The sequence below is a fragment of the Peromyscus leucopus genome, chromosome 6 (genome assembly GCF_004664715.2).
Source record: "Peromyscus leucopus breed LL Stock chromosome 6, UCI_PerLeu_2.1, whole genome shotgun sequence".
Taxonomy (NCBI): Eukaryota; Metazoa; Chordata; class Mammalia; order Rodentia; family Cricetidae; genus Peromyscus; species Peromyscus leucopus.
In genome coordinates this window covers 123,456,221-123,469,573 of record NC_051068.1, presented here as the reverse complement: position 1 = coordinate 123,469,573, position 13,353 = coordinate 123,456,221, and the positions used below count along the sequence as shown (strand labels likewise).

Here is a 13,353-nt window from a genome sequence, read left to right as displayed (position 1 = left end):
GTGAGGGATGAAGCAAGATGGATGGCCTCGTGGGTAAGACAGGCAGATCTGGGGTGAGTGAGCAGCAACGCCCCATGAGTGCTGCCCCTGCTCTGACACAAGCAGGAGGAAAAGAATTGTAAGGAGAGACTGATCTGACCTTGCGGGCCAGGGAGGAGCCGATGCCCTGGAAATGCAGTTCTGTGCTTACCTTCTCTTTGCGGAGAAAAAGAATCTGAACAACTAAAAAACCTGGCATTGCAAAGCTCAGACTTTCCTCGGCTCTCTGTAACACCCACTTCTATCTTGCAATTAATACAGGTGAAAAATGTAAATTTTTATGATGTGGTTCTGGACTTTATTTTAATGGATTCCTTTGAAGATTTAGAGAACCCGCCGACATCCATACAAAACGTGGTGAACAATCGCTGGCTCAACTCCTCCTTCAAAGAAACGGTAAGTGGTGCTGACGTTCTTAGCCACTCAAGTTTGGTGGAAAGTGGTCAGAGACAGACAATGATTAAAAAGTCACATAGAGGTCAGGAGTGGTGGCACACACCTTTAATCCCACACTCAGGAAGCAGAAGTAGGTGGATCTCTGTGAGTTCCAGACCAGTCAGAACTACATAGAGAAAGAAACCCTGTCTCGAAGAAAGCAATTGAGTTCATCATTGTAATTGCTAAGGTCCTTGGTTCCAGAGTTCAGCCTTTTTCTCTTATTGGTTTTGTATTTAATTTTTAATTTCATAAAAGTGAAGTGTCTCCCCTGGTGTTTGTAAACAATACAAGGAACCTGGGGTGTCACTTACTGTTATCTTTGGAATATTTTTAGACCAAGAAATGTTGAATTCCAATAAAAGACCACTGCTTTTAAATGGAAACATTGATGCTAGCTGTGAATGTCAACCTTGCTTTGCTCCGTGTTTAGGCTGTGGCTTCGAGTTGCTGGTCAGTGCTGAAGCAGAAGAGGCAGCAGATGACGGTAAGCACAGCACGCCCTGGACCCCTGCCTTAGTGCATGTTCTGTTGCTCTGAACACCGAGACTGGAGAATGTGTAAGGAGGGAGACAGATCCAGACCGCAGTGAAGGCCACGGAGTCCAAGAGGCTTTGTGCTGCGCCAACACCCGCAGAACAAGCAGGCCTGTGTGGAAAGAGGGAAATCAGGGACAGCCTTGCCCTCCAGCAGCGCACCCTCACAGGAACTTGTTCAGCCTGGCCAGGTGATGGCTTACTCAGTCAGAAAGGCACTGATAAACCATGGGGGCCCTACATCTGTGATGAACATGTCTTCCCATGTCTCTTCCAGTCCATCTTACCCACAAAGCACTGCTCTCACTGCGCCCTGCTGGTGGTAAAGTGTGTTGACTCTGAAGTGCGATGGCCTGGGTTGAAATGTCACTAACAATGTGACCTTGGCCAGCTGCTTCATCTTGACACCTCAATGTCTTCGTCTCTGAGAAAGAGGATAACACCACTGTTTACTTTATACAGTTCTTAAAAGGTCGAGTGTAAAGTGCTAAGTGCTCAAATCTAGCTCAGTGGCCTTCAGTTCAGTTCCAGCTGTTATTCTGTTATTTTCCCAGTGGCCTGTTTTACCAAGGCCATGTTTTCCAGTCTAACACTGACCCTGAAGGCCAACCACAGCAGTGTCTCTGCATTGGTGACCCTGAAGGCCAACCACAGCGTGTCTCAACATGTTCCTCCCAGCATCTTCAGTGTGTGCTGTCAGAAATAATTCTAGTCTAAAGTTATCCCAGAAACCATACTATGTTTGCCTGTCTCTCTCGGGCAGTGGTACGAGTTTGTGTGGATGTATGAGATGAGTGGGTGGATGACTGTGTGAGTATGCATGGTTCTTCAGGGAGATGCCACAGTATGCCTGTGGAAGTTAAAAGTCAGCATTTGGGTATCAGTCTACACCTTTCCACCTTCTCAGAGACAGGGTCTTTTTGCTGCTGTGTAAGCCAGACTCAATGAAAATTCTCCTATCCCTTCCTCCCATCACCCCCGAGGGACACATCAGCATTACAGATACTTGTGCCTTGTGTCTGCCTTTTATGTAGGTTCTAAAGGTCTGAATTTAGGTTGTCAGTCTTGTGTGACAAGCTCTTTACCCACTGAGCCAAAAACAAAACAAAAACTCAGTGGAAAGCTTCACCAATTAAAAGATCAAGTGGAATAATATCAAGATAAGAGAAAGGAACTGGACCAAAATAAAAGACCAAAATGAACTTGGAGGAGGAAAGGGTTTCTTGGGCTTACACTTCCATGTTACAGGGCACCGTCAAGGAAATTGAAGGTAGGAACCTGGAGGCGGGACTGGAGAAGACGCTATGGAAGAATGTTGTTCTTCGCGGTGTACTCGTTTGCTTTCTTATATCATCCAGGACTACCTGTCTAGAGATGGCCCCACCTGCTGTGACCAGCACTCTCCCGTAACAGTCATGAATCAAGAAAATGTCCCTCAGACTTGCCTGCTGATGGAGGCAGCCCCTTAATTAAGGTTCCCTCCTCCCAAATGGCTCTAGTTCGTGTCAAGTTGACAAAAACCAACCAGCCGACCAGCACACCCATGAACAGAACTTGCATGAATTTTAAGACACTATAAAAAGACCAAACTTTAGAAACACAGAGGAAAATAAACGAAGGTCAGAATTACAGAAAATATGCTCAATGATGTCATAGAAGAAAATTTCCCAAGTTACTATCAAGATGCAAGAGGCATATAGAACATGAAATGGGGCCAGAAAAAGAATTTTCCATGTCATATAATAGTCAAAACATGAAATGTCCAAACAAACAAACGATATTGAAAACTACAAGAGAGAAAAGACCAAGTCCCATATAAAGGCAGGCCAGAATAACAGCTACATCTGCTTTTTAGAGGAGATTTAAAGAGCCACTGTGGCTCAAATGGATGTTCTACAAGTCCTGAAAGACCACAGATGACGTCTTAGACTATTGTACTAAGCCAAAAAATAAAAAGCTATCAGTCATAAAGAAGGAAAAAGAAAAACTTTCTATGACAAAAACAGATTAAAGGAATTTATGACCACCAAGCCAGCTCTATGGAGGACACTGGAAAGAATACTTTGGTCTGAAGAGAAGAAGGGCTTTACATTTCTAAGCAGACTGGGGCTAAAGAGATGACTCAGCATATGCTGTTCTTGCAGAGAACCCAAGTTCAGTTCCCGGTACTCAAGTCAGGAACCTCACAACCACCAGTCCTAGGGGATCTGAAATCTTCTGGCCTCTGTGAGCATGTGTATGTATGTGCACAGTGATCTGCCATGTGGGTGCTGAGGATCAAACCCAGGTCCTCTGCAAGAGCAACCAGTGCTCTTAACTTCTGAGTCATCTCTCCAGCCTAAAAAGGAAAATCTTAAATTCCTAGAATAGAATGAAAATGAAAATATATCAGAAACCTATGGTTTATAGTGCTAAGTTCTTATGCCAGAGAGAGAGAGAGAATCTTAGTAATGACTTAATGATGCGTCTGAAGGTTGGGAAAACAGGAGCAAACAATGCCCAATATCAGTAGATGGGCCGAGATAATCAAAATGAAATGGAAACAAGAGCAGTTCAAAAGAGTCAATGAAACAGAGTTGTTGTTTATGTTTTTGGTTTTTTTAAGATGGACAGCATTGTCCATCTTAATTTGGCAAACCATTGCCAAATTAACTAAAAGAGAGGTAAGAGCCAAATTAATAAACTTGGAGATGGGAAAGTTACCCTACAGCAGACACGGCTACTCCGACTCCTAAGGACATAGCTTTAAAATCCATACACCACTAAACTAGGAAGTCTTGTTATCGGCAAGCTTAGAGATTGTCCTCAAATGCAAATACATATGGCAGGATTGCGCGGGTCAGTCACATGACTAAGTTTACTCACATTGACTTTCCTAACTAAGGTCGGAGTTGTAGTAAGCACAGGTTAGAGCTATGTGTGTTCACCTGTTATCGGCTGGGACCTGTGCTGCCAGCAGTGACTGGAGTCCTTGATCCTCTTGCTTCTCCTTCCCAAGTGCTACGATTATAGTTGTGTTCCCCCACATCTGGGCTTATGTGTCAAACACACAGTTTTGTACATGCTAGGCAAGCACTCCTCCAACTGAGCTACATCCCAAGCCCTAATGCTTAATCATTTAGTGATTAGTCACTTAAAGCCCATTTAGAGCCGGGCGGTGGTGGCGCACGCCTTTAAATCCAGCACTCAGGAGACAGAGCGAGGCAGATCTCTGAGAGTTCGAGGATAGCTTGACCTACAGAGTGAGTTCTGGGACAGGAACCAAAACTACACAGAGAAACCCTGTCTCAAAAAACCCATTTTAGAGGGAGGTTTTGGGTCACTACAGTTGAGTAAGACTTTCAAATCCTAAAAATAACAGTGGGCAGAATACCCCTAAAAATTACATGGAAGAATTCTGTGGCACTGTTAGAACTTGGCTGCAGTGTGGTGATTGCTCTTAGGAAGTAGAAGCTAAATGCAAAACCAAGATGCTCTGTGGTGGTTTGACTGAGAATGGCCCTATAGACTCATATTTTGCATGCTCAGTTCCCAGCTTGGGAAGGATTAGGAGGTGTGGCCTTGTTGGAAGAAATGTTCCAGAATTAAAAAAAAAAAATCTGAAATTTTCCTAGCTGGAGGCCCTGGATAAGGAAGGTTCAAAATGTATTTTTATGAGGTGAATCTGCCTTTTAGAAAGTTGTTTCTCATCTGGAACTGCTGGCTAGAGTATGAAACCTATATAAACCCGCTGACTCTTAGTTACTGTTATGTTTATTAATGTTCCCAGTAGGCTGTCTCCGTATGGAACCTTAGTCTGTTCCCAAAGACTGCTGTCCACACAATGCCTAGCAGTTTGTTTCATTAATAGAGAAAGTAAATTTAAGAAGATAAAAATATGGGGTGGGGCGCAGGGGTTCTGCACGCCTTTAATCCAAGCACTTGGGAGGCAGAGGCAGGTGGATCTCTATGAGTTCAAGGCCAGCCTGGGCTACAGAGTGAATTCCAGGAAAGGCGCAAAGCTACACAGAAACCCTGTCTCAAAAAACCAAACCAAACCAACCAACCAACAAACAAAAGAAGATAAAAATAACCTGATTCCCTTTTGCTTCCCAACAGATCTCAGATGGATTCTTCGCCCATTTTTATGCCATTTGTGAGCACATAAGCCCTGTCTTAGCCTGGGGCTTCCTGGGTCCGAGAAGTCCTCTCTATGACTTATGTTGCTTCTTTAAGGTAGGTTCAGTCATTGAATCACTGCCATAAAAAATAAAACAAAGCTGTTTACTTTTGTATAACATATAAAGTTGTAAAAATCACCTAAATTCTGTATCTAAATGCCAATGTTAAATTGGTGGTATGTTTTAACACCAACGTTAATATACTGGACCAGTGCCCCAGAGAGCTGACGCCGTACTGTAGAGTAGATGCCACAGCTCCACGGACTGCGTCCACTTTTCCTGTTAGGGTCCTGAACAGTGTTACTGTGTTACCGTGGCACCTGTGTGGTGGTGTGGTGTAGAACCAAGTTCTGAACAAGATGATACGAATGTTGAAATCAAGTTATAAGAAATTACATGGGAATTTAAAGTTGTGTCCTCATGTCAGAAGTGTGTGTTTGCCAAAACATTTGTTAGAGGCCACTGCACACTGTTCTGGCTGGCGAAATGCCAAGGAAGACCTCCGTATCGAGGTGGGTAAATCTCAAGGGGCAGTCAGACGAGAACGAATTTGAATGCTTGGATGCCTCACTGAACTGTGAATTCCTAAAAAATTTTCTTTGCTTTAGTAATACAGTGTTTGTATAAATGATTTAGGAAGTATTTATTTTACTGTTGTTTAAAACTCATTACTTTGTTTCTAGTCTACTTAACCCTCCAGCTGTGAAGTGTGTTTCAGTGGGAAAAGTAGAGCTGGTGGTTAAAAGGCCTCGAGTTCTCTGACTCCCGCCCTCTTTCCTCTCTGTGGACTGGGGCACTAGCAGGTCACTGGCCTATGACCCTGCAGTGACTCTGTGAAAGCCTTCCTAGTAATTCTTAACATGCGTTTGCTAGAGGATTAAAGTTTGATGTTACTGGGTTTTCTCTTCACAATTCACTCTTTCCCATCATTTTGTAGTAGTTGAGGTTTAGTATTTAATAGTCCACGACTTACTTAAAATGTGCTTTGTATTAATTCACTGAAATGAAACTCTTCAAGACCTGCCACTGACTCTAGAGATGAAACTATTATTTTTCATTTATGTCTTTTTAAAACAGAAATATATACATTTAAAAGTATTGTGATTATTGAGAGTGCTTCTTTTTCCTATGCCTATCTGGCCCAGTGCTCAGGGGCTACCTGACAGGAAAGACTGGGAAACAGCCCCTCACAGTTACACAGTACCTGGGGGCTTCTCATAGATGACCTCTTTTGATCATTCTGCTAGCTCTGTGTACTAAACAGGATGTGATGGTGCACGTCTTTAACCTTAGCACTCAGGAGGCAGAGGCAGGCAGATTCAAGGCCAGCCTGGTCTATAAAGAGAGATACAGGAAAGCCAGGGCTGTTACTCAGAGAAACCCTGTCTCAAAAAATGACAAGAAGAAGAAAAGAAAAAAGAAAAAAAGACAAACAAACAAAAAACAGGACAAGTAGTATTTGTCCAAATTCTACAGACGTAGAAAACAACAACCCAGAAGATTAAATAACTTGCTCAAAGTTTGCCCATGAGATGTGAAACCAGCCCAGAACTAAGGTGTCTGACTCCTGGTTCAGTGTCTGTTCCATATTTGCAATTCATAGATTTAACAAATTGTGGTTTAATAAATACCAGTTTCTCATCTGTTCATTTTCCAGAATCAAGTTCTTTTCTTTCTCAAAGACATCTTTGACTTTGAGAAGGTGCGCTATTCAAGCATAGACACGTTGGCAGAGGACCTCATGCATTTACTCATCCGCCGCACAGAGCTGCTCGTCGCCTGTCTTGGCGCGGATGCCCTGAGGCACGCCTCTGCTTGTACTAGTGGACACTGCCACACCGTGCCCACTGCACTGTTAGAAGCCAAAGTACAGTAGGTACCAGAAGAGGACTGAGAGTGAGTGCTCTCAAATACCTTCACATAACTACTGTGAGGTGTGCCTCAGAATCCACAGAATTGATGATGTGGACTCAGGGAGGGAGAAAGGAAGACTCAAAGGTGGATGGTCATATGTATTTATGCAGAAATGCTGTCATTGAATCCATGTGTGATGTGTCCAGAGTGACTTCTTAATAATCTTTAGGTAATAATTGAAGTTGTGAAATGTTGCATATTTTGTGGCTGTTTCGTGAATTGAAGCCAACACATAGGAGTTTATTAATTGTCTTCACACTATCTGGAATGTCCAGTATCTTACTCGAAATATGTCTCAATGCTTTGCATCTTGAAAAGACACTAACCCAAGACGATTGTGGTTCACGTGTGTAAGAGTTTATAACTTCTAGTGTCAACATACTTAACTTTGCCTGAAATGTATTCTTAACCTTTAGGTTACTGCTTCGTTTAATCAAATGTAGGCAGTAGTGGTGTTCAGCTGTACTGTTTGCCTTATTGCTTGTATACTTGCTTTTGTATTTGAATCAAAGAAACTGTAATCCCCGAGGACTGGAGGGCAGAACCAGAATGTGTGAAACTGAGCAGTTTCTGGTGTGCGCCTTGTGGAGAATCGCTTGTAGTCTACAGAGTATGTTACTGGTGTCCTGTTTATAATATGCTGAAGTATTTTTTATCTTTTTATAAATTGGAACAGCTTCCCTCAGATGAATACTAAATTTGAAAATATAATTTATTTACCAAGAAAAATAATTTTAAAAAATTATCCTCTTTTAAATGTAACTAAACCTGATAGAATCAAATAACTTCTCCTTTGTCCACAAAACAAACAATTCCCCCACAGAGAGCTCAACACACTGGAAGTTTGCTATGTTATGCCCAAATTTTAAAAATACTCATACTTTGAGCTTGGGTTTTAAAAGAATTTTCCTTTCAGAAATAGAATAAATATTTTAAATGATATGGGAATATATTTTATGTCCTCATGATAAACATATGAACAGTGGCAAAGTATGTTATATATTTTCAAAACCTCATCAATTTTGTGTTAAGGTCATGACCCACTTGTTCATCAGGGGGTTGGATTTCTTGATTGTGGTCCTAACGTGGGCTGCATTAGTTTTAAGAGTGTGTTATACAGAAAGATCTGAAATGCGTTTCTAGAAAATGCATTTTTAGATTAAAGTGCCTAGATTAAGGTTAATGATGAGCAAATAAAAAGTAAAAGTAAGTTTAATTTTTTTAAGATTTTAAATTTTTATATATACATCATAGTTATGTAAGTTAATTACAAGATGTAAAATTTAGACTTGTGCCATTAGCGTGTATAGGCTATTAGGGCCTTACACCTGTTTTGATTTACAATGCCTTTTCCTACATCACTTTTTAATTTCCTAATTACCTGCCTGTGATTCTTCCCGATGACAAGTACCAAAATGCATTCTACCCTGCTTCCCTTTTACTTACATTAGCGTGTCTACCTTCCGACGTCACTGGATGTGAGTGACAGACAAGAGTACGTGCCTACACATTCTGGTTACCCCATACGCAAGACAGTTATGGATTGCATCAGTTTATTCATTGGAGAGCTAAATAATTTTATGCCGGGGTTTTATAAGTGAACTTCCTCTTGGGGAAAGTGCTGTTTGGAGTAGTTTTCAAGACTTGCACTGTATGTGGTGATGCTGCTGCTACAATGAGAAAGCCTCGGTGGGTGACCTTTCCGAAAGTGTTGCATTTCTCCCTGCTTTTCAGTTTCAGTTAAAAGAAGTAAATCGCCCATCTTCAAGAAAGGGTTGGTTTGGCTGGGCGATGGTGGCGCACACCTTCAATCCCAGCACTCAGGAGGCAGAGGCAGGTGGATCTCTGTGAGTTCGAGACCAGCCTGGTGTACAGAGCGAGATCCAGGACAGCCTAGGCTACATAGAGAATCCCTGTCTCAAAAAAACCAAAAAGAAAGAAAGGGTTGGTCTTTCAAACTGAAGTGCTTAAATCGATCAGTTTCTGGTGAGCGAATTATCTAGCACACTTACCAGATACCTTCTTTGTGGCCTTTGGCAAAAACAGTTAAGAACGACCTAATAAGACTTGGGGGCAATAAATACAGGAGAAAAGTCTTTGGGGGGCGTGTAAGGGGATGTGAACTTAACTTTTTAAAAGAAAATGCCTCTTTAAAAAGAACATTTCTGACTTGACTGTTGAAAATACTTAACATATATATTAAAAATATATAAAACTAAACAGAGAAGCGATGCTTTACAAAATAAAACAAAACAAAAGATTAAGTTAGGCTTGAGCCTGTTGGGGAAAGGGCAGCTCGGGACTCACGGTGTCTACTGAGATCGCCTGCCGTAGCCTCGTCTTGTGGGGTGTAAGAGGGCAGAGTTAATGCCGAGAAAAATCTTCCAAAAAGAAGGAAAAGCATGCAGTTGATTTATTTTCCTTTGTTTCTCTGTTCTTGTTCAACTAAAAAGGTAGAATTTCTTCCCAAAGATTAACAATATGTTCGTGAAATGACAAAACGGAGCTGTCTTTTTGACAAGAAGCCAAGTTTTCTACTCTGTTAAAGTCAGCTCCGAAGACCTGCGTCTGTCTCCTGCAGTAATGCCCATCATTTGCACCTGTTCACCATGGTTCTGTTGATTTGCTGAGTTACCTGACTATAGAAAAGTATTTACAAATGTTTCCTTGCTTTAAGATGTAGTGTTTCTACTTAATTCCCAGCAGTTAGCCTGGAAATGAGGAATACCAAAGTGACAGAGCAGTGGTGAACTGCTCCAAGTCGTGTTTGTAACTCTTGTTTTTACTTTTACTATGAACGTGGATTCAGAAATTAACTGGGCTATAATTTCAAACTGACTATAAGGATTAGGCCAAATTAAAATCTATAAATTTTTTAACTAACAAAGACGTGTGTGAGATGTAAGAATTTATGTACCCTGTGATAAATGGACATGAAAAACACTTTGTTCCTACTGATCATGCTGTGTTACCATTCCCTGGCTGGCTTCAGCAAATCTGTTTCTTCGGTGTAAGGTCTGAACTCACTAGTCTGTGTAAGAGTCTAGCACCGCGGAAGCAGCCTGCCACACTGGCCCCTTGCGGGCACTAGGACCAGCATGTCTCTGTTCCAGTCAAATAAAAAAGTGGTGGTGTCTTGGTGATGTGCTGGCTACTGTAAGTCACATTCTATATGATTGTGAGGCCACAGTTGCCTCAGTAGGCTCGTGCTTTGACATAGACCACATATGGAGGCAGAGAGAAGCAGAGGACTCTGGGAGGTCTGAAATCAAGTGTAAAATATTATCAAATATCTGTATGTGGTAACATGGAAATAAAGACAGCGTTGTGATGGATAATGTTCCGGTATTCGTGTTTCAGTTAAGATACTTCGGTGAACAAAGCCATCCGGCAGCATAGCTCACGGAGTCGCTGTGCTGCACCTGTCCCTCTTCACTGGTGCCTTTTATTTTCCAATGCTGGACAGTAAACCCAGGGTTTAATGCATGCTAGGCAGTGCTCTACCACTGAGCTGCTCTCCCAGGTCCTATTTTTAAAGTTCCTTTGGTTTGTTTTAAAAGGGTCTGATGTAGCCCAAGCTGGCTTTGGCTCTACCTCCCGAAGGCCAGGATTACAGGCATGCACTACCTTTCCCGTTTTATTTTTAAACTTGTTAAATATATGAACTGAAGTCTGTTACTTAATAATCAGGTCACACAGGCATGAGCTGAGTTTCCAGTGTTGAAGTCACCCTTTTTGTCCCTCATGTCCTTGTCTGGCTTATTCTTTGTCATCTCTTTTGCCCTCTTTGGTTCTCCTAGCTAAGCTTAAGGTTTTGGCACCTTAAAAATTTCACAGAATTCTTTTTTGTTTTGTTTGTTGTTTTTTTTTTGTTTTGAGACAGAGTCTCCCTGTTTAGCCCTGGCTGTCCTGGAACGCTATAGACCAGGCTGGCCTGAAATTCAGAGATCCATCTGCCTCTGCCTCCCGAGTGCTGGGATTAAAGGTGTGCACATGTCGCCGCCGGGTCAGTCAGTACACCCCGTGGGGCTCCATCCCAACTGTGATCTTTGGGAACACTCTTCATCTGCCGCTGCCCCTGCTGTTCCCTGCTGTGAGCCTGCGCCTCCCCCTGCATGAACACTTGTCCCTGTGCTGTCTTGCCTGTGGCTGTGACACAGCATTGACATCATTTTCCCGCAGGGTTGGTGCAGTTCCTGCCTTCTGTACTATTTCACCCTATGCTCTCCCTTGCTCTGCTCTGCCGTCTTTGATCGGGCTGTACAGATTTTGGGTCTTTTCAGGTTCTTTGACTTTTGTACATCACAACGGTCAGAACCCTGCAGTAACCATCATTCCGGCAAGGAAGGGCTGGATTCTAATACAGCAAAGGAAAAGAGCACACCTTCCTGATGGCGCTTTTTGTCCTTTGCTTAAAAGGCACAGCAGAGCAACTGCCACGTCAAATACCACCTCAGCATCCTGCTTTTAACTGTCCGTATACCACCAGAAGCTGCCACAGGCACATTTTTATATAGGGAGTTTCAGAGCTTGGTAACTGGCTGTGAGATAACACCACAGTGCCTGAGCACCCTGGGACCGAGCGGTCCTCCAGCCTGGCGGATGCTGCTCAACCTCCTCAAGACAATGGGAAAAAGAACAGTAAAAAAGGAGCCGTGCTTACACTTAACACGGCAGGAGGCAGGCGACAGAGCATTGCCTTCCCTCTGCCTCTTACTGCTTTTTGAGACAGGGTCTTAGGTGTTGACCAAGGCTTGTCACACACTCCTGGGTCCAGGGGATGCTCAGTCTCCCTTGCTTTGAGGGCCGATGCTGCTTCTGACTCAGGGTCTCTCTCCTAAGGGTGCAGGAAACTAAAAGCTGGACTGGGGATAACTGGTTTGGATTTGCCGAGCTCCCCAAAGGTTCACATGCTGGAAGCTTCTCTCTTGTGGCACTGCTGAGGTGATTGATTGAACCTTCAGATGGTGGGGCCTCACTGAAAGCAAAGTTGTGTGGCCACTGGGGCGGTCAGGCTCCACCCCCTGCGCAGTCAGGCTCCGCCCTCTGGGGGTGGTCAGTGCATCCAGCAGGCATGGTCTGCAGGAGTTACTCCCTGAGAGCAGGGTGCTCTAAAGGAGCACACACAGCAGGCGGTCCTTACCCGTATTCCAGTGTCATCCAAGTTCCCAGAACTATAAGCCAAATAAATCTTTTTAAAAATGTTACCCCACCTCAAGTGTCTGCGGTAGCAACACAAAATAGTAAGAAGGAGATTTGCTGACTCAGGCCTGCTCTCAGTAGGCCTCTGCCCATTGCTTGCTGTTGGCCGGAGACCATAATTCCTTTTTGACTGAGCTCTCCACACAGTTTCCTGGGTGTGTTAGAACATGGAAGTGGCAACTTCTCTAGTGTGGTACAAGGAAAGGAAGGTGAAAGGCACTATTTGTGTGACCGGACCATGGAGCCCACGGTGCATGTGTGGAAGTGGGAGGACGCATCAGGTACCAGTCCTCACCTTCCACTGTGAGACAGGGGCTCCTTATTCACAGGCTAGGGGGCTTGTAACTTCCAGCGGCTCTCTGTTATCTTAGCAGAGGAGCGCACAGGGATAGCAGACCCACGCCTTTGTGAGTTCCGGCGATCCCGGAGCTCAGGTGGTCAGACCAGCACTGCAAGCCTCTGCCCACTGACATCTCCCGGCCTTGGCAATGCCTAGACTTGCGATGCTGTTGCTTCTGCCATACTCTGCCTGCCGGACGCCAACCCTGACAGTGTGGGAGAGCACTGCACAGTCTAATTGCCAGGAGGCAAGATCATTCAGAAGGTTCTTGCTGGCTGAAAACCACAGTACAGAAGCATAAACTCAGCCTGGGAGATGGCTTGTCTGGTAAAAGCACCTGCCATTCAAGTCTGACCAACTGAATTTGATCCCCAGACCCTTTGGGGAATGAGAGACTACTGAAAGTTGTCCACTGACCTCCACGTACACACACACACACACACACACACACACACACACACACACACACAGATAATCTTTCAAAATAAATCATACAAAAATAACGTAGCAACTTTAGCTTAATTTTAGTTTAGTTTTATCAAAACAGGGTCTCAATGTGTAGCCTGGCTGGCCTGGAACTCACTATATAAACTTGGCTAGTCTCCAACTTACAGAGATCCACTTGCCTCTGCCTCCCTCCTGGGTGTTGGGATTAACATGGTACACACCACATGCTTGCTACTTTAATTTTAAATGAGTAAGTGTACATTCTTTGGCAGGTCTTTTG

General features: G+C 43.5%; 1 protein-coding gene across 4 annotated transcripts in view; it reads left to right on the top strand.

Annotated features, from left to right (window-relative positions):
• The window catches only part of Miga1 (mitoguardin 1), a 68,169-nt gene extending 59,896 nt beyond the window's left edge, over positions 1–8,273 (top strand). For all 4 annotated transcript variants that reach the window (XM_028879156.2, XM_028879155.2, XM_037207234.1 and 1 more), the window contains 4 exons: positions 301–435; positions 908–961; positions 5,109–5,225; positions 6,828–8,273. In XM_028879156.2, the coding sequence (XP_028734989.1) occupies positions 301–435; positions 908–961; positions 5,109–5,225; positions 6,828–7,046 (525 nt within the window). In that variant the 3' untranslated portion in view covers positions 7,047–8,273. The remainder of the gene's footprint in view (positions 1–300; positions 436–907; positions 962–5,108; positions 5,226–6,827) is intronic.
• The last annotated feature ends 5,080 nt before the right edge of the window (positions 8,274–13,353 follow it).